General features: G+C 36.3%; 3 protein-coding genes across 3 annotated transcripts; all 3 read left to right on the top strand.

Annotated features, from left to right (window-relative positions):
• The first annotated feature begins 1,111 nt into the window (after window positions 1-1,111).
• Window positions 1,112-3,853, top strand: LOC125206501 (putative late blight resistance protein homolog R1B-16). Its single transcript, XM_048105751.1, has one exon. The coding sequence runs from the start codon at window positions 1,112-1,114 to the stop codon at window positions 3,851-3,853; it is 2,742 nt and encodes a 913-aa protein (XP_047961708.1).
• A 1,395-nt stretch (window positions 3,854-5,248) lies between these two features.
• On the top strand, window positions 5,249-7,903 carry LOC125206500 (putative late blight resistance protein homolog R1B-16). The gene has a single exon (XM_048105750.1). The coding sequence runs from the start codon at window positions 5,249-5,251 to the stop codon at window positions 7,901-7,903; it is 2,655 nt and encodes an 884-aa protein (XP_047961707.1).
• A 4,073-nt stretch (window positions 7,904-11,976) lies between these two features.
• On the top strand, window positions 11,977-14,664 carry LOC125206499 (putative late blight resistance protein homolog R1B-16). Its single transcript, XM_048105749.1, has one exon. It carries the CDS (start codon window positions 11,977-11,979, stop codon window positions 14,662-14,664), a length of 2,688 nt encoding a protein of 895 aa, XP_047961706.1.
• The last annotated feature ends 4,128 nt before the right edge of the window (window positions 14,665-18,792 follow it).

The following is an 18,792-nucleotide window of genomic DNA, read 5'->3' as shown; positions in this document are numbered from 1 at the left end:
ACATTTAAATAAAGTAAATAAATCAAAATAAAGAGAACATAATCTAATAAGGAGTAATATACATAATAAATATATTAATTATTGATGATACAAGGAATTAAAATTCATACACCATACATATTGATAGTACATGAATTAGAATTAACAAATTGATAGTATAATTTTGTAGGCAAATTAATTGAAAAGGAATTAAATATATGAGTTAGAGTTAATAAAACTAATGGCTTCGATTTGATCAATCAAAATATTAGTAGTACTACTTCTTGAAAAAAAATTTACTAATAAATGAGTAATTATCTGTCAAAAAGAGAAGTGAGATGTTGGTCCAAGAATTAAATAGGAGTATGAGTATTATTTAATAGCTGGGCTAATATTAAAAACGGGCCAATTAATTCTATTTTGAAGTTACAGCCCAATATAAAAAAACCTAAATCTGTAACTTTCTTCTTCCTCGGCACTTCACGGAGCTTCTGCAACTGGCGGCGCCCTTAAAGTTTCCGGTGATATTTATCTAGAATTGAGCTGTGAGATTGAATCTCATGAACCAAATACATTATAAATTTAATCTCGGATACAATCTTGCAAACCGAAAACTCCATACTAGACAAATACAGATACTTTATACAATCCAATCCAATCTAACCAATTCTAACATTTTTTTTAAAAAGGTTTTTATTTGAACCTTTTCACTAAAAATATCCTTTTAAATATGCCCATATAATATTCTCATTCTCCATTTGTATTATTACAAAAAATCACCTACATCCAAGCAAAAGAAATGGAATATGACAGCTCGCCAACCAACTTGATAAGCACAAGTCATATTTTCAAACTCAAAGAATTGTGTCAACTTGGAATACAATCTTGTGGTCTTGTTTGTACAAACCTACCCACTGTTTTGAATCTCTACTCAGAAATTTTCATAAATCATATTTTATCCTTCGATTCATGAATTGGGACATAATAAATTAGGACCAATCACCTACTCTATTATTCATAATTTCAGCCTTCATAAATCATTCCATAAATGTGTTCATGAGCAAGCATTGTGTTAGTATGTGTTAGATCCTATCAAATTCTTATCCAAAATTCTCAAAATCATACTTAGGTCATGGCAGCCTATGCAGCCTTAGTCTCTCTAATGAATCTCATAGATTCCATCCAACACCATCATTCCCCACCCATCTCTCTCTTTAAATACCAAACTCAGTCTCTCATTGAAAATGTTCTCTTCCTGCAAGAATTTCTCCAAACTTACAAGTCCCCTGTTTCCGACACCGACGAAGCAGATCCACTGGAGATGCGTATTGCAAAAGCAGCTTATGCGGCAGAGAATGTTATCGAATCTCATATCGTCCAAAAGATTCAGCTCAGTAGATCCAAAGCAACCAAAATCAGAAGCTTCTTCAATTGGTTTCCGAGAAATGTCTCTGCAGATCACGAAGATGATGGTGATGATGATGATGCTGATAAACAAATCGAGTTGTATCGGGAGGTAGATAACGTGATAGAAGAAATGGATCGGATCAAGATAGTGGCGAAGGAGACCAACACGGAGAAGGTGCTGGTGCTCCGTGATCAACCACGTAGATTCATCCCTTCTTCCAGTATGAAGAAAAGTAGTGGCATGATGGTTTTCTCTGATCATGTCTTGCATGGAATCATGGAAAAGCTCATGTCATACGAATCCGGTCTTCAAGTCATCCCCATAACAGGTATGGGTGGGATTGGTAAAACCGCTCTCGCTCAAACTGTTTATTCACACAAAGCTATTATTGAGCATTTTGATATTTGTGCTTGGGCTACTATTTCCGAACAATACAACACAAGAGAAATTCTATGTGAACTTGTTTCTCAAGCCACTAACAAAGACAAGGAACAACTTAGTGAAAGGAGTGAACATGAATTGGGATTAGAGCTCCACCAATATTTGTTTGATAGAAGGTTCCTAATTGTAATGGATGATATGTGGAATATTGAGTCTTGGGACGAGATAAAACATGTCTTTCCTAACAATGAGAATCACAGTCGAATAATGGTGACGACTAGGCAATCACAATTGACCTCTCAATTAAACAATCGTTATAGCCATCAAATGGAATTTCTTGATGAGAGTCGTAGTTGGGTATTGTTCTCCAAAACTGTGTTTGGAGAGGAACAATTTCCTCTTGAATTGGAGAAAATTGGAAAAGAAATGGCATATAATTGTAGGGGACTTCCTCTATCAATTGTTGTAGTTGGAGGTCTTTTGAAAACTATGGAACACAGCCAAAAAGTTTGGGAGTTAATAAGAAACAACTCAACTTCAGTAGTAAATTTAGACAATAATAAGCACTGCTTAAGATTGTTGAAAATGAGCTATAATCATTTACCAGTCTACTTGAAGCCTTGTTTCTTATACATGAGTGTGTTTGAGGAAGATGATGCAATTAGAGTCTCAACACTTGTTAAGCTATGGGTTTGTGAAGGATTTCTTAAACCTGTAGATGGTCAAAGTTTGGAAACAATTGGGAAAATGCGATTAAAGGATTTAGTGGATAGAAATCTCATTCTAGTGGATGAGTTGGGGTCTACTGGAAACATAAAACGAGTCAAAGTTCACGATTTGCTAAGAGACATATGCATATATGAGAGCAAGAAAGAAGGGTTTTATCATGTGATAGGAGAGTCTAGTCCTCGAGTCATAAATAGTCAACGCCGCGTTGTTGTACGCAAGAACACTTCACATAAGAAAGTGGTTGAGGACTTGCAATCTATGTCGCATGCTCGCTCAATTATTAGCGAGCATGGGAAACTTCCAAAGGGCAAGAACTTTAGGTTGTTGAGGACAATACACGCATACAAATTTCGTTATTTCGGTGACAAAAGCTACGTGAATTCTCGCGTGGTTGGGTATGTTAACTTGCGGCACCTTGCTGTTGAGGTTGCTAGTATGTCCTCAATATTTTCTTCTTTTGGTCACCTTTGGAATTTGCAGACTTTGATAATTTCCTGCGAGAGTGAGTCTACTGCGCCTACTGAGATTTGGAAAATGCCTCAACTGCGGCATATTGCTATGACGGGGATAAGAAGAAGATTAAAGCTCCCAGATCCTTCAACTGATGATGTTGTCATGGAAAATCTTGTGGTACTTAAGGGAGTAGTCAATTTCAAGTGTGATGAAGAGGTTGTTAAGAGAATTCCCAATATCAATAAATTGAAGATACGGTATGAGGGGAAAACGGGAACGGAGCATGATGATTATTACTGTATGGGCAATATTAAGTGTTTGAATAAATTGGAGTACCTCTACATCTCACTTTGGTATGATTTTAGAGGGAGTGACTTGTATAAGCTCATGTTTCCCCAAAACCTCAAGAGTTTGACCCTTTCAGTACATAATGGATTTGAATGCGAAATGATGTTGGAAAAGATCGGTTCGTTGCCTCTTCTTGAGAAGTTCAAGTTGTGGATGGGACACTTTGAAACAGGTAAGTGGGAAATCTTTGAAGACCAATTCCCTAGCCTCAAATACTTGGGGTTGTTTTCGTGTGAGAGTCTTACATATTGGACTACAAAAGCGAGCTCCATCTTCCCACTTCTTGAGACACTTTATCTTTTTGATTTAGATGGACTGGAGAACATCCCATCTGAAATTGGATACATACCCACACTCCAAAGCATACAAATGGTTGCTTGTCGCGAATCAGTGGTAAAATGTGCAAAAGAGATTGTAGACGAACAAATGGATTTAGATGGGAACAATATTTCCTTTAATGTTCGCGTTTGGCTTCCGCTTTTTAAAAATGAAGAAGCAGTGTTGCGAGAGTTGCAGAGCTTGTCAGGTCCTAACTTTGAAGTTGCATATTCCTAACTAGGGCCAAATTCTTAATTTGAGATTTCTTATCTTCTCATTCTTTAGAATAAGCATTGTATAATGTTGCATTTTCAACAAATTATGTGTAAATTTCTCCAATATATTTGCAATCGCAACAGTTTATCATATGTTTAAATAATCTATCAATTACATTTTGCTCTGGCTCACAACATCTTGCATATGTTATAGGATTCAAACAAAAGAAATGGAATGTGACTACTTTTCAACAGGCAAGAATTTTCAAAATTCTAGAATCCTACCAACTTGGAATTCAAACTAGGTGACTTGCATATTTGCACATCTAATTTCCAACTTCATCATCATGAAAAGTTGCTATGTTATAATTTCATCATTCCAACTTTCATAACTCATAAGTGTCTTTCAACCTAAGATGCATTTTCTACAAATTTTATGTAAGCTTCTTCAAGATATTTTCTATTGAAAAGTCCATGATTTTTAAACATGTTTTCCCTTTATTTGATTAATAGCATTAAGTCTTCTAGTTATTTATAGTTTTAAAGCCAAAAACTTTAATTAGTTGAAGAATTAATGTTCCACATACTATTCACACTTTGCATGAACAAACTCAGAGTAATTAATCAAAGAATTCCAATCAGCTAGTTTCTTGTTTCCAAATCAATGTTTTAAAATAATATTAAATATATTAATTTCTTGGCAATTAAAAGTGCAATATACAACAGCATGTCCTTTATCACAAAAGGCCTAAAATCGAAATTTAAAAATCTAACAATCAGAAAAGCCTTAAAATATAAATGCAAAATCATGAAAACTTTGACTTTGAAGTTGTACAAATCCCTAATAAGGCTATGTTTTCTAAATATTGAGTTTGAGATTACTTTACTGAGCATAAGCATTGTTTATGCTGTATATTACTTCTCCAAGATATTTTCAACTGAGACAATTTACCAGATGTTTAAAGAATCTATTATTCAACCAAAAATCATATTACCATTTTTCACTTGTGCCATCTTTTTTAGTAAATTCTCCAAGTATTAGCATCTGCTGTTGACCGAATTGTAGAATGTTTCTTCCTTCCGACTCACCTTCTGGACCACATGGAACCATTCACTGAAATTAATTACCGATATGCGTGGATTATACGCAATTTAATCGTAGAGATTGACTTCATATAAGTGACATAAACTAGACTATTTCTCATGTGTAGGGGCTCACAATTCTTTATGCAATGTTGCTTGTTTTCAGCCAGATATTAATAAGCATTACCAATCACATATCACTGAATGAGACAACACAATTAATGTGATCAGAAATAGTAGTTGAGAGACATATTAGCCTATGTATGTAGCATTGGTTTCTCTAAATAAAGATTCTATCAAATTCTCAGAAAATACTCAGTTTTAGTAAAAGATTATGGCGGCCTATGCCGCCTTGGTTTCTCTAATAAATATCATATACGACATCGAGCAACATCGTTCCCCACCCGTCTCTTTCAACAAACACCAAATACAATCCCTTGTAGAATATGTCATCTTCCTACAAGAATTTCTCCAAGCCTACAAGTCCCCTGTTTCTGACTGTGATGAAGCAGATCCCTTGGAGATGCGTATTGCGGATGCAGCTTATGCGGCTGAAGATGTTATCGAATCTCATATCGTCCACAACATTCAGCTCAGTAGATCCAGAAGCTTATTCAATTCAGATGTTGATGATGAACAGACTAGGTTGTATCAAGGTGTACAAACTGTGATAGAAGAAATGGATCGGATCAAGAGAGTGGCGATCGAGACCAACACGGAGAAGGTGGTGGTGTTTAGTGATCAACGGCATGGATTCATCTCTTCTTCCGCTGGAAAGAAGAGTAGTAGCATGATGGTGTTCTCTGATCAAGTCTTGCATAAGATCATGGAAAAGCTCGTTGCACACGAACCTGCTCGCCAAGTTATCCCGATTACAGGAATGGGCGGGATAGGTAAGACCGCTCTTGCTCAAACTGTTTATTCGAAGCAAGTTATTAAGGAGCGTTTTGATATTTGTGCTTGGGCAACTATTTCTGAACAATACAACACAAGAGAAATTCTATGCGAACTCGTTTCTCAAGCCACTAACAGTAAAAAGGAACAGCTAAGTGAGAGGAGTGCAGAAGAATTAGGATTAGAGCTCTACCAGTATTTGTCGGGTAGAAGATTTCTAATTGTAATGGATGATATGTGGAATATTGAGTCTTGGAATGAGACACAACATTTCTTTCCCAATAATGAGAGTTGTAGTCGCATAATGGTGACGACTAGGCTATCACAATTGAGTTCTCAATTGAACACTCTTTTTAGCCATCAAATGGAATTACTTGACGAGATAAGTAGTTGGGTGCTCTTCTCCAAAACGGTGTTTGGAGAGGAGCGTTTTCCTCCGGAACTGGAGAAAATTGGAAAGGAAATTGCGAACAATTGCAGAGGACTTCCTCTATCAATTGTTGTAGTGGGTGGTATTTTGGCAAATAAGGAACACACACAAGAATGTTGGGAATCAATAAGGAACAACTTAACTTCAATAGTAAATTTAGAGAATGATAAGCTTTGCTTGAGATTGTTGAAAATGAGCTACACCCATTTGCCAGTCTACTTAAAACCATGTTTTTTATACATGGGCGTGTTTGAGGATGATGATGCAATTAGCGTCTCAAATCTCGTCAATCTATGGGTTTGTGAAGGATTTCTTAATCCATTAGATGGCAAAAGTTTGGAAACAATTGGGAAAGGGTTCTTAAAGGACTTAGTTGATAGAAATCTCATTCTAGTTGACGAGTTGGGGTCTACTGGAAATATAAAAAAAGTCAAAGTTCATGATTTGCTAAGAGACGTATGCGTGAATCAGGGTAAGAAAGAAGGGTTCTATCATGTGATCGGAGAATCTAGTCCGCGAGGTATAAATAGCCAACGCCGCATTGTTATACGCAAAAACACTTCAAAGGAGAAAGTCATTGAAGACTTGCAATATGTGTCGCATGCTCGTTCTATTATTTGTGAGGATTGGGAAGTTCCACGGGGCCAGAATTTCGAGTTGCTGAGGACAATACATGCATACAAATTTCGTACTTTCGAATACGAAAGCTACGTGAATTCTCTTGTGTTTGGATATGTTAACTTGCGGAACTTGGCCGTTGAAGTTGCTAGCATGTCCTCAATTGTTTCTCCTTTCAATCATCTTTGGAACTTGCAAACATTGATCATTTCTTGTCCGCATGAGTCTACTGCGCCTACTGAGATCTGGACAATGCCTCAACTAAGGCATATCAATATCAAGAGAAAATTGATTCTCCCAGATCCTCCAAGTGATGCTGTCGTCATGGAGAATCTAGTGGTTCTTGAGGGGGCACTTAATTTCAAGTGCGGTGAAGAGGTGGTTAAGAGAATTCCCAATATTAATAAACTGATGATAAAGTATTCAGGAATGGGTCGTGACGACGATTATTATCTAGATAATATTGAATATTTGTGTAAATTAGAATCCCTCTTTATCTTTTGTGAGTATGGTTTTAGAGGGAATGCCTCTTTGTATAATCTCACCTTTCCCCAAACCCTCAAGAGTTTGAAACTTGAGTTGAAAGATGACTTTGAATTGGAAATGATGTTGGAAAAGATAGGTTCGTTGCCAGTTCTTGAGAAGTTCAAGTTGGGTGGCGGATGCTTTGGCACAGGCAAGTGGGAAATCTTTGAAGGCCAATTTCCTCGCCTCAAGTACTTGTCATTGTATTCGTGTCGTAGACTGGAGCATTGGACTGCAGAAGCGAGCACCATCTTTCCACGCCTTGAAAAGCTTTCTCTTGTTCTTTTAATAGGGTTGGAGAATATCCCTTCAGAAATTGGATACATACCGACAATCCAAAAAATACAAATGGTTCTTTGCAGTGAATTGGTGGTGAAATGTGCAAAAGAGATTGTAGAGGAACAAATGACTCTACAAGGGGACGATCTCCCCTTTCATGTTCACGTTCGGCATCCACTTGATAAGAACGAAGCATCAAAGAGCTTGGTAGGTCCCAACTTCGAAGTTGTATATAGAAGATGACCAAACCAAAAAGAATTCTGAATGAGCACTATGTTTGCTTAATACTATTGAGTTAGATTTCCTTTCTTCTCATCCTCAGAAGAGCATGTATTATGCTGCATTTTCTACAAATTTTATATAGCTTCTTTAACATATTTACAACTGAAATAGTTTACTGCCCTGTTTCAAATTACATGAGCATGATTCTAATTTAATTATTAGCTCCTAGTTTCTTGTTTCCAAACCAACTGTGGTATATAATGATAAATTAGTATATCAACTTATTGGCAATTAAAAGAGCAATATACAACAAGTCATTTATCACTAGAAAAGCGCTAAAATCCAAATCTAAGATGATAGTATGGTTGGGTGGTCATTGATAAACTATGAAAAAATGTGTGGTTGAGTTGGATGAATATTGATGATATGGAAGATGACGAGGAGGAGATAGAAATTAATTAAATACCGTATAAGAAAAGTGGATGGTTGGGGTGGTTGCTGATAAACATAGTCTAAAATCCAAATCTAACATAAGAAAAGTATTAAACCATAAATCCAAAATCACAAAAAATTGAATAAAACAAGCACAAAGGCAGAAGCTTACCTCTTCGTCGTCTCAGCCTGTCGCCGGTGGATACTTTTGTTTCTGTTGAAGAATCTATTTGAGTTCACTCTTCTAATATAAGGTGGGCTTGGCTAATAAAATAATGGGCTTTATTATTGGGCTAAAACTTTCAATTATTAAAAAGGATAAGTTAAGACTCTCTAACAAGAGCCCAATTAATAAAACAGAATCCAATGTAACTGCAGAAAAGATAGTTCGCGGCTTAATTCTATCCAAAAAAAAAATAGTCTTCCCTTTCATGTTGAGACATTCATCCAACAGTCAGAAATTACTTACTGCTCCTCGGTTCTATCGGTTCTCTAGTAGTAGAGTTATTTCGCTATTTTAATACGTTCTACAATGGTAGATCCCTTTTCGATAAAAAAAATCAACATAATTTTTTTCTCACTTACTTTATTTTCTCTTCATCACTCTACCATTTTTTTTCTTACTTTATTCTTCTTTTACTTAACTCACTTGAAACAATTTTTTCTTAAATCTCACGCCGAAAAGGAATGCATCCACTATTATGGAACGGAGGGAGTATGTTTTATAAAATTTTGCTTACGTCCCACAATAAAAGTCACATTTTGTCATTTTGATTCGTCCCATAATAAGAGTCACACTATACTCCCTCCGTCCACGAATAGGAGTCTCGTTTTTCTATTTTGGTCCGTCCACGAATAGGAGTCCCGGTTCATAATGACCATAAATGGTAAAGAGATCCCACATTCCAATAACTCATTCCACTCACATATCATTAAACTAATATATACAAGTGGGACCCCTATTCCACTAACTTTCTTCCACCCACTTTTCCTAACATTTCATAAAACTCGTGCCGGATAAAAATGGGACTCCTATTTGTGGACGGAGGGAGTATGTGGAAAGTAGGCCTTCACTCTGATGATGGGATTTGGAAGGTGAATTCTATCTTTAATAATTAGTTGTCAATGCAATTTTATTTGTTTTTGGTTAATCTGATTGATTATTAATTGATCTTTAGGCCCTTGAAAAATGTCAACTTAAGTCAACAATCAGTGAGCTTCCAACTTACAGAATCTTCTGGTAAGACTAACAATGTAGCAAAAAATGAATGAATAGAAGGATTGGTAGTGATTGAGATTGGTTTGTTTTGATGCAGTGAGTAATGAAGGAGTTCTTCGACTGTACAGTGATAATTGTGGCGCATCGCGTTCCAACAAATGGATTTACAAGATGATGATCTTCCCTTTCATGTTCATGTTCTACTTTATCCGAGCGAAGTGAAGAACGAAGCAATGCAGAGCTTGGCAGGTCCTAACATTGAATTTATACAATGCAGAGCCTAGAGGCATAAATAACCAACGCCGTATTGTTATGCAATATTCAACAAGCATTTGGAATTTCTGACAAGGTGGGCCTGACTATTGGGCCTTACTATTGTAATGAAACTTTAAATTAAATTAAAAAGAAATTAAGACTCAATAACAATAAGCCCAATTGTAAGGTAAATTAGATGTAGCATGATCCGTCCCTTGTTAGGCGAGATGTTTTTTTTAGTGCAAGATTAAGAAAAATATAATTTTGTTAGATAAGTAGAGAGAGATAGTATTAAAAGTACATATTTAAGTGACAAATTTGAAATTATTTCCCATTCATTAAGAATCAGTTTAGAGAAAGCTACCATTAATTCATATAATTAAACATTTTGTTATTTATACAAACTGCTCAAACTATCCTAACCGGACATGACTTTGATCATTGTAAAGTGTAATTTTCTTGTTATATATGTAGTAGTGTTTCACAATTGTAATTTTTCCCTTTAAAATTGTTTTGTTCGACCTCTATTGAAGTAATGATAAATTAAGCCCTGCTGAAATTATAAAATAAAATGTAATTAGGTTTTAGTTTAGTATTTTATTAGCTGTATTTGTGCCTATATATAAGGCATTTATTTGTATTTTTAACACTTTATAAAATGTAATCCATACTTGAATTTTCCCCTTTTCTCATATCTCTCTCTACCGACGATTATTCATATTTTCAGTTTCTTCTTCTTTCTCCAATGGAGGTTTCTCCATTATCTCAATCCAATTCTACAAGTTATATTTGCAAAATTAAAGAAAGGACTTCAAAATACCAATCAGATTCAAATAAAAGAAATGAAATATGACATCTTCCAACTTGCAATGTTTTTAAAATTCAAAAGTTCTCCCTACTTGGTGCCTTACTAAGTACAAAACCTGCCTACCCATTGTTTTGAATCTACTCGGAAATTTACGAGATCCATTCCAACCAATTTTATCATCGTTAATCATATTTTATTTTTCGGTGCATGAATTAGGACATGAAAAATTATCATATTTATGTGCTGTTTAATGGTATATATCTAATGTGAAGTAGTTGAATAATCGTTTCACACCAATTATTAAGAAAATGGGTTGGCCTTGTTGGTCGATAGCCCCAATTAATAATATGCCCTAAAATAAAAGCATTTTTAAATATGAAATGTGAAATTATCAATTATACTCCCTAAGTCCCCTAAAAATATGGATTTTGGGATAACACGGGTTTTAACATGAAATTGACAAAATATAATAGGAACTTTGGGGACACTATGTTTTAAAATGATTGGAATATTGTTAATAAGGAATGAGTACATTTCTTAGAAGGAAAAAGCTCGCAATAATGAAAGTGGACTAACACGGTGGAAAGAACACAAAAAAGGAGACTATTATTGGAGATGGAAGAAATAGTAAATTATAATATTAATATATTTTTATTTTTATTTTATTGGATCATTTTAATGAAGTTTTTATTTCAACCTCTCATATAGATGTATTGTTAAAAATATAAAATGGTTTCTTCACCAATATATTTGACCCCTTGGTGGACAAAATCTACCCATTGTTTTGAATCCACTTGGAAATTTCCAAATAATTATACCAACCAACTTGATCGTCATTAATCATATTTTATGTACATGAATTGGGACATGAAAAATCAGCACCAATCAACTATGTAATAGCTCATCATTTCAACTTTAAAGCATGAGTCAGTCACATAAATACGTCATATTTATTAATTAATATAGTTCATTTGACAGACTATATATGTCCTACTACTTTAACATTCATACATTTCATTAAAAGGTTTTTATTTGAACCTTTTCCATAGATTACTTTTAAAATATGCACATATTTCCGCTATAATATATTTGCACTATTACAAAAAATCACCTCAAAATATCAATCAGACCCAAACAAAAGAAATGGAATATGACAGCTTGCCAACCAACTTGTTAATCTTTAAATCATATTTTCAAAATTCAAGAATTGGATCAACACAAAACCTACCCACTGTTTTGAATCTACTCAGAAATATCATAAATCATATTTTATCATTCATAACTTATAGTATAAGAGTGTTCTTCAACATATAAGCTAAATACAGATTCTATCAAATTCTTATCCAACCTTCTTAGAGAAAACTGTGTTGCAGTTAGATCATGGCAGCTTATGCAGCTTTGCTCTCTCTAATGCGTCTCATAGATGACATCGAGAACCATCACTCCCCACCCATCTCTCTTGACAAACACCAAATTCAATCTCTCACTGAAAATGTTACCTTCCTGCAACAATTTCTCCAAGCTTACAGGTCTCCTGTTTCTGATAGCGATGAAGCAGATCCACTGGAGATGCGTATTGCTGATGCAGCTTATGCGGCCGAGGATGTTATCGAATCTCATATTGTTGACAAGATTCAGCACAATAGACCCGAAGCAACCAAACTCAGACGCTTCTTCAATTGGTTTCGAGGTTCAAAGGATCCGAGAAATGTCTCATCAAAACATGATGATATTGATGATGAACCGGCCAAGTTGTATGAAGATGTACAAAATGTGATAGATGAAATGGATCGGATCAAGGCAGTGGCGATGGAGACCAATACAGAGAAGGTTGTGGTGCTCCATGATCAACCGTGTAGATTGGTCTCTTCTTCCACTAAGAAGCAGAGTGGTGGCATGATGGTGTTCTCTGATCATGTCTTGCATGGAATCATGGAAAAGCTCATGTCTAACGAATCCGGTCGCCAAGTCATCCCCATAACAGGCATGGGTGGGATAGGTAAGACCGCTCTTGCTCAAACTGTTTATTCACAAAAAGCAATTAATGAGCATTTTGATATTTGTGCTTGGGCAACTATTTCCGAACAATACAACAAGAGAGAAATTCTGTGTGAACTTGTTTCTCAAGCCACTATGAAAGACAAGAAACAACTAAGTGAAAAGAGTGCAGCCGAATTAGGATTAGAGCTCCACAAATATTTGTTTGGTAGAAGGTTTCTAATTGTAATGGATGATATGTGGAAGATTGAGTCTTGGGACGAGATTCAACGTTTCTTTCCTAACAATGAGAATCACAGTCGAATAATGGTGACAACTAGGCAATCACAACTGACTCCTCAGTTAAACAATCACTATAGCCATTCAATGGAGTTTCTTGATGAGGCTAGTAGTTGGAACCTATTATCCAAAACTGTGTTTGAAGAGGAACCCTTTCCTCTTGATTTGCAGAAAGTTGGAAAGGAAATTGCACACAGTTGTAGAGGACTTCCTTTGTCAATTGTTGTGGTGGGGGGTATTTTAAAAAATATGGAGCGCACAAAAAAATGTTGGGAATCAATAAGAAACAACCTAACTTCAGTAGTAAATTTAAAGAATGATCAACATTGCTTGAGATTATTAAAAATGAGCTATGATCATTTGCCTGTCTACTTAAAGCCTTGTTTCTTATACATGGGAGTGTTTGAGGAAGACGAAGAAATTCTCATCTCAAAGCTTATCAAGTTATGGGTCAGCGAAGGATTTCTTAAACCAATAGATGGCAATAGTTTGGGAACAATTGGGAAAGGGTTCATAAAGGACTTAATTGATAGAAATCTCATTCTAGTTGACAAGTTGGGGTCTACTGGAAATATAAAACAAGTCAAAGTTCATGATTTGGTAAGAGACCTATGCGTGAACCAGAGCAAGAAGGAAGGTTTTTATCATGTTGTAGGAGAACCTAGTCCTGGAGGCATAAAGATCCATCGCCGCATTGTCGTACGCAGGAAAACTTCAAAGAAGAAAGTCGTCAATGACTTGAAGTATATGTTACATGCTCGTTCCATTATTTGCGAACATGGCAAAGTTCCACGGTGCCGGAATTTTAGATTGTTGAGGACAATACAAGTAGGCAGATCTCGTGGGTTTCAGTATGTTAACTTGCGGCACCTTGCTCACATGGGCTCGAGTTTTTCTTATTCCAATCAGCTTTGGAATTTGCAAACGCTGATCGTTCCTTGGACACCTATATTTGCTTTTACTGAGTTTTGGGAAATGCCTCAACTGAGGCATATTCAGATGAGATTTGTGCTTCTCCCAGATCCTTCGAGTGATTCTTTCGTTATGGAGAATCTCGTAGTACTTAAGGGAGCACTTAATTTGAAGTGGGATGAAGAGGTGGTTAAGAGATTTCCCAATATCAAGAAATTGGATATATGTTATTCAGGGAGACAGGGAATGGGATGTGATGATGATTATTATTTGAGCAATATTAAATGCTTGTGTAAATTAGAATCCCTCGGCATCTGGTGTAGGAGAGATTTTAGAGGGAATGCCTCTTTGTTTAAGCTCACCTTTCCCCAAACCCTCAAGAGTTTGACTCTTGGGATAAACTTTGCCTTTGAATGGGAAACGATGATGGAAAAGATTGGTTCATTGCCCCTTCTTGAGAAGTTTGAGTTGCATTTGGGAGGCTTTGGAACCGGCAAGTGGGAAATCTTCGAAGGCCAATTCCCTTGCCTCAAATATTTGGAATTGGATACGTGTCATGGCCTGAAAAATTGGACTGGGACTGCAGATGCAAGCTCCATCTTTCCACGTCTTCAGAAGCTTTGTTTAACTCGATTGGAAGAGTTGGAGAATATTCCATCTGAAATTGGTTACATACCGACTCTCCAAAATATAACGATATGGTATTGCGGTGATTCAGTGGTGAAATCTGCGAAAGAGATTGTAGAGGAACAAATGGATTTACAAGGTGACGATATTCCCTTTCATGTTAAGGTTACACTACCCTATGAGTTTAGTAAAAACAAAGGGATGAACGAAGCAATGCGGAGCTTGACAGGTCCTAACTTTGAAGTTGTCTAGTAAGATAGATAGAGATGCTTATGTTTTCTAAATATTTGGTTGAATATTTATCGTCTACTCATCTTCAAATGAGCATTGTAATATTCTACTACAAATATGTGCAAACTTCTCCAAGATATTTGCATTGCTACGTATAGCTTGAATGTGGGTTGCGTATATTCATACAACTACAAAGTTTCAAACATTTCCAATTCCATTTCCATCCGTGCTTTGAATTTCCTTCATAACATTCACAACATCTTGCATATGTGGTCTCTTCAATACATCTTGAATTGCACTCATATTTTCTCCTTTTTTCCACATCTTAACGTCGAGATTCGAGAATAGCGTAGATGTAGTATTTATAATTAAAAGTATTGTTTTGAAATTAAAAACAAAAACTCTAATTAATCAAAGAATTGATGTTTCAACATACTCTGTACAATCTGAATAAACAAATTCGGATATATTAGCCGATGAATTAATTGTTCAATCTGCTAGTTTATTGTTCCAAATCAACAGTGGTACATAATGATGAAAACATTAATTACACAATAATTTCTTGGCAATGAAAAGAGCAATATGCAACAGTAAGTCATTTACACATATAAAAAGGACTCCACTATCAGGATTGCATGTATTATCTGCAAAATAGTTGTTTAAGTGTGCAGGATAAAGGAGTCCAAGTCAGTAGGAGACGGTCCTGACAACGTAGGTGAAAAGGGCGCTAGAAGGGTGCAATACTGACCAGGATGCATGCCAGAGAAAAGGCTCGAGATGGAGAAGAAGGATAGCTGGATGATCATAAACAAGGGCAGAAAAGTCAATTCGCAAAGGAAGTCTACCTAAAAATAAGGGCAAACCTCCCTATAAAAGAAGCTACTTGGAGAGAGAGAAGGAGTTCCGAGTGCGAAAGTTCAACCACTACACTTAAGTTAGAATTCTCTCTAGAAGACCAGTTCCTTTAGCATTGTCCAGTTCTTCTCGTTCCTCGCCTCAACCATGATCACCTGAAGTTCCAGCCGTCCATCGGAGAGTCATCATTCCACCGTTCCAGCTAGTTTGTCGTCGAATAGTAGTTTCATCGCTGGAGTGGCATAAACAATCTTTAAGCGCTTTCCTAGTTTAAAGTTTACTTGTTTTCTTTGTTGGATCTGTTGCAAACATTAGTTCTTGTTGCCTTTTGAAGTATTTAGTTACGATCTAACATTTTAAGTTATGAAGTTTCTATTTCGCATGTCTCTTTGGTTTGAATTTGCTTCATTCTTCCTAAGAAAGTTAGATCTAGTTGTTGCTTTTAATTTCTAAAGTGTTGCGCATGTTCTTGTTTGAGTAAGCTACGCCTTGAGTAGTTAATCGAAATTTTTAGTCATGTTTCATTTTAAGTTTTCGTGCATGAGTTTCTTGTTCTGTGTTGCTATTACCACCTTGCATGTCAGTCAGTAGGAGTAATCTGTAGTTGCAGTTGTTCGTCTTAAATTTGAGCACTTTAATTAATGGATCTTGAGTTTGAAGTTATGAATCTGGGTTTAGTTATGGAGTTTGTGTTCATATGATTTCTGTTAATACTTGGTGAAGAAGGAAACATCAAAATCAACTTTTGTTTGGACCACTTTTACTTTTTGGTTACTTTTTACTTTTGTCCTTTACTTTAAGTTTGTACCCTCCAGATCTGTCAGAGTTGTCACCCAGCCACCAAATACCATGTTGTCTATATTTCCTCATTTAGTAATTGTCTACTTTCTACATGTCCCTAAGATACCTTGTTCCCCATTTTCACGTACACAACCAAATGTCTGTTACTTTCACGCCCACTAGTCAGTAGAGTACCATCTTTACTTTCCGCCTAGGTAGAATCTCAACCCAAAAGCATGGTAGCTAACCAAAACCACCCCGGAATATCACCAAAATTATCCCAACGTGTCCATCTCTGTGGGATTCGACCTTTACCTCCACTATACTAGCGGCTAGTATAGAAGTGGGTTGAGGAATTTTATTGATACTCAAGTTTAGGTTGCCGTGCCAACGACTCAGCTCGGTTAGGATTTTCATCCTGACTAGCTAGACGCACCCTTAATTTAACACAACACCGAAAACCTGAGACCATCAAAGTTCCATGGGGCCGAAATTTCAGGTTGTTGAGGACAATACATGCATATGGATTTCTTTATAACTCTCTTGAGAGCCACGTGTATTCACGCATGTCTGGGTATGTTAAGTTGCAGCACCTTGTTGTTGAGGTTGCTAAGATGTCTTCAATTTTTTCTTCTTTCGGCCATCTTTAGAATTTGCAAACTTTGATCGTTTATTGTAATAGTTATTCTACCGCGCCTACTGAGATTTGGAAAATGCCTCAAGAGGCATATTGCTACTAACGAGTTAAGTACATTACTGATTCTCCCAGATCCTTCAAGTGATGATGTTGTCATGGAGAATCTAGTGATACTTAAGGGAGTACTCAATTTCAAGTGTGATAAAGAGGTTGTTAAAAGAATTCCCAACATCAATAAAATGCATATAATCTATAGAAAGTATGATAATGATTATTGTATGGAAAATATTGAATGTTTGGGTAAATTAGAGTACCTCAAAATCTGTCTTTGGTTTTCTAGCGTGGTTGGATTTGATAAGCTCATGTTTCCCCAAAACCTCAAGAGTTTGAATCTTGACGCAAATAGTGGCTTTGACTTGGAAATGATGTTGGAAAAGATCGGTTCATTGCCTCTTGTCGAGAAGTTCAAGATGAAGAGTGGAATATGTGAAGGCCAATTCCCTAGCCTCAAATACTGATTTCTTGTTGTAGCCTAAAACACTGGATTGCGGAAGAAAAGAGCATCTTTCCATGCCTTGAGAAGCTTCATCTTTCTCATTTACATCGGTTGGATAGCATCCCATATGAAATTGGAAATAGACCACGCTCAAAAGCATACAGATGGTGGATTGTCATGAATCCATGGTGAAATGTGCAAGGGAGATTGTAATGGAACAAATGGGTTGTCAAGGGGACGATCTTTCCTTTAATGTTTACATTGAGGTTTGACATTCTAGAAAAGATGTTAGAAAACACCGCAAGATTGGTTGTTGAAGAAAGAACTATCTTACCGGCAATGTATCGAACACAATCTAGGCAGAAAGCAAAATGAAAGAATTTGAGACACAGGGGTTACGTGGTTCGGCTCAATCGAACCTACGTCCACGGGAGAATCACGAATCAATTTTATTCCACACTACTGAATTACAATCACACAACAATCAACACTCAAAGATGAAGATACACTCAAGAATTCATATGCTCACCCTCTCGTGAACTTGGATCAAGAAATCACAGATGATCCTCTCTAATTCCTCACTAAGATAGTGTACAATTCACTCAATGTGTTGAATCAGTTATGAGCCTCTCTGTCTCAAGCTCAAACTACTTAAACGTAGCTCAACCGCTCTTCTAAAACCGAAATAGCCGTTTGGGAAGCTAACTTTCTGACTTGTGCCCCCTTTTGCAATTCAGCCCCTGACCTCTTTGGAAAATTCATTAAGTATCCACATCAACAAATCTCCACCTTGGATCTTGAATGAAATAACATTCGGTCATTTTCTCCAACCTTACAAACCTCAGTACCTGACCATCTTCACTAGCTCCAAACAATGCTTGAGTTTGGAACTAGGAATAGTCTTAGTCAACATGTCTGCAGCATTTTCTTCCGTAGAAACCTTCTCAATTTTCACCTTCCCTTTGTTCACTTCATCCCTGATAAAGTGCAGCTTCACATCCACATGTTTAGATCTTTCATGGAAGGTCTGATGCTTGGACAAACATATTGCGCTATTACTGTCACACATGATTGTTACAACATCTTGATTTACTCCAAAATCTGAGAGCATTCCTTTTAACCAGAAGCTTTCCTTCACCGCCTCTGTCATAGCTATGTATTCAGCTTCTGTTGTGGAAAGGGCTACCACTGACTGCAAGTTTGATTTCCAACTTACTGCTGATCCATAGAGACAAAAAACATATCCTGACTGGGATTTTCTAGTGTCTTGACTCACTGCAAAATCCGAGTCACAATATCCTAACAAAGCTTCATCACCAGATTTCTGACCACCATCAAATAAAATGCTATAATCAGTTGTGCCCCTGAGATACTTCAATAT

The sequence above is a fragment of the Salvia hispanica genome, chromosome 2 (genome assembly GCF_023119035.1).
Source record: "Salvia hispanica cultivar TCC Black 2014 chromosome 2, UniMelb_Shisp_WGS_1.0, whole genome shotgun sequence".
Lineage (NCBI taxonomy): Eukaryota > Viridiplantae > Streptophyta > Magnoliopsida > Lamiales > Lamiaceae > Salvia > Salvia hispanica.
The sequence above is the reverse complement of the archived record's forward strand: the minus strand, read 5'-3'. Positions and strand labels throughout refer to the sequence as shown.

Excerpts from the sequence above, each read along its gene's own strand:
- LOC125206499 (XM_048105749.1), top strand. The coding sequence starts at position 11,977 with ATGGCAGCTTATGCAGCTTTGCTCTCTCTAATGCGTCTCATAGATGAC.
- LOC125206500 (XM_048105750.1), top strand. The coding sequence starts at position 5,249 with ATGGCGGCCTATGCCGCCTTGGTTTCTCTAATAAATATCATATACGAC.
- LOC125206501 (XM_048105751.1), top strand. The coding sequence starts at position 1,112 with ATGGCAGCCTATGCAGCCTTAGTCTCTCTAATGAATCTCATAGATTCC.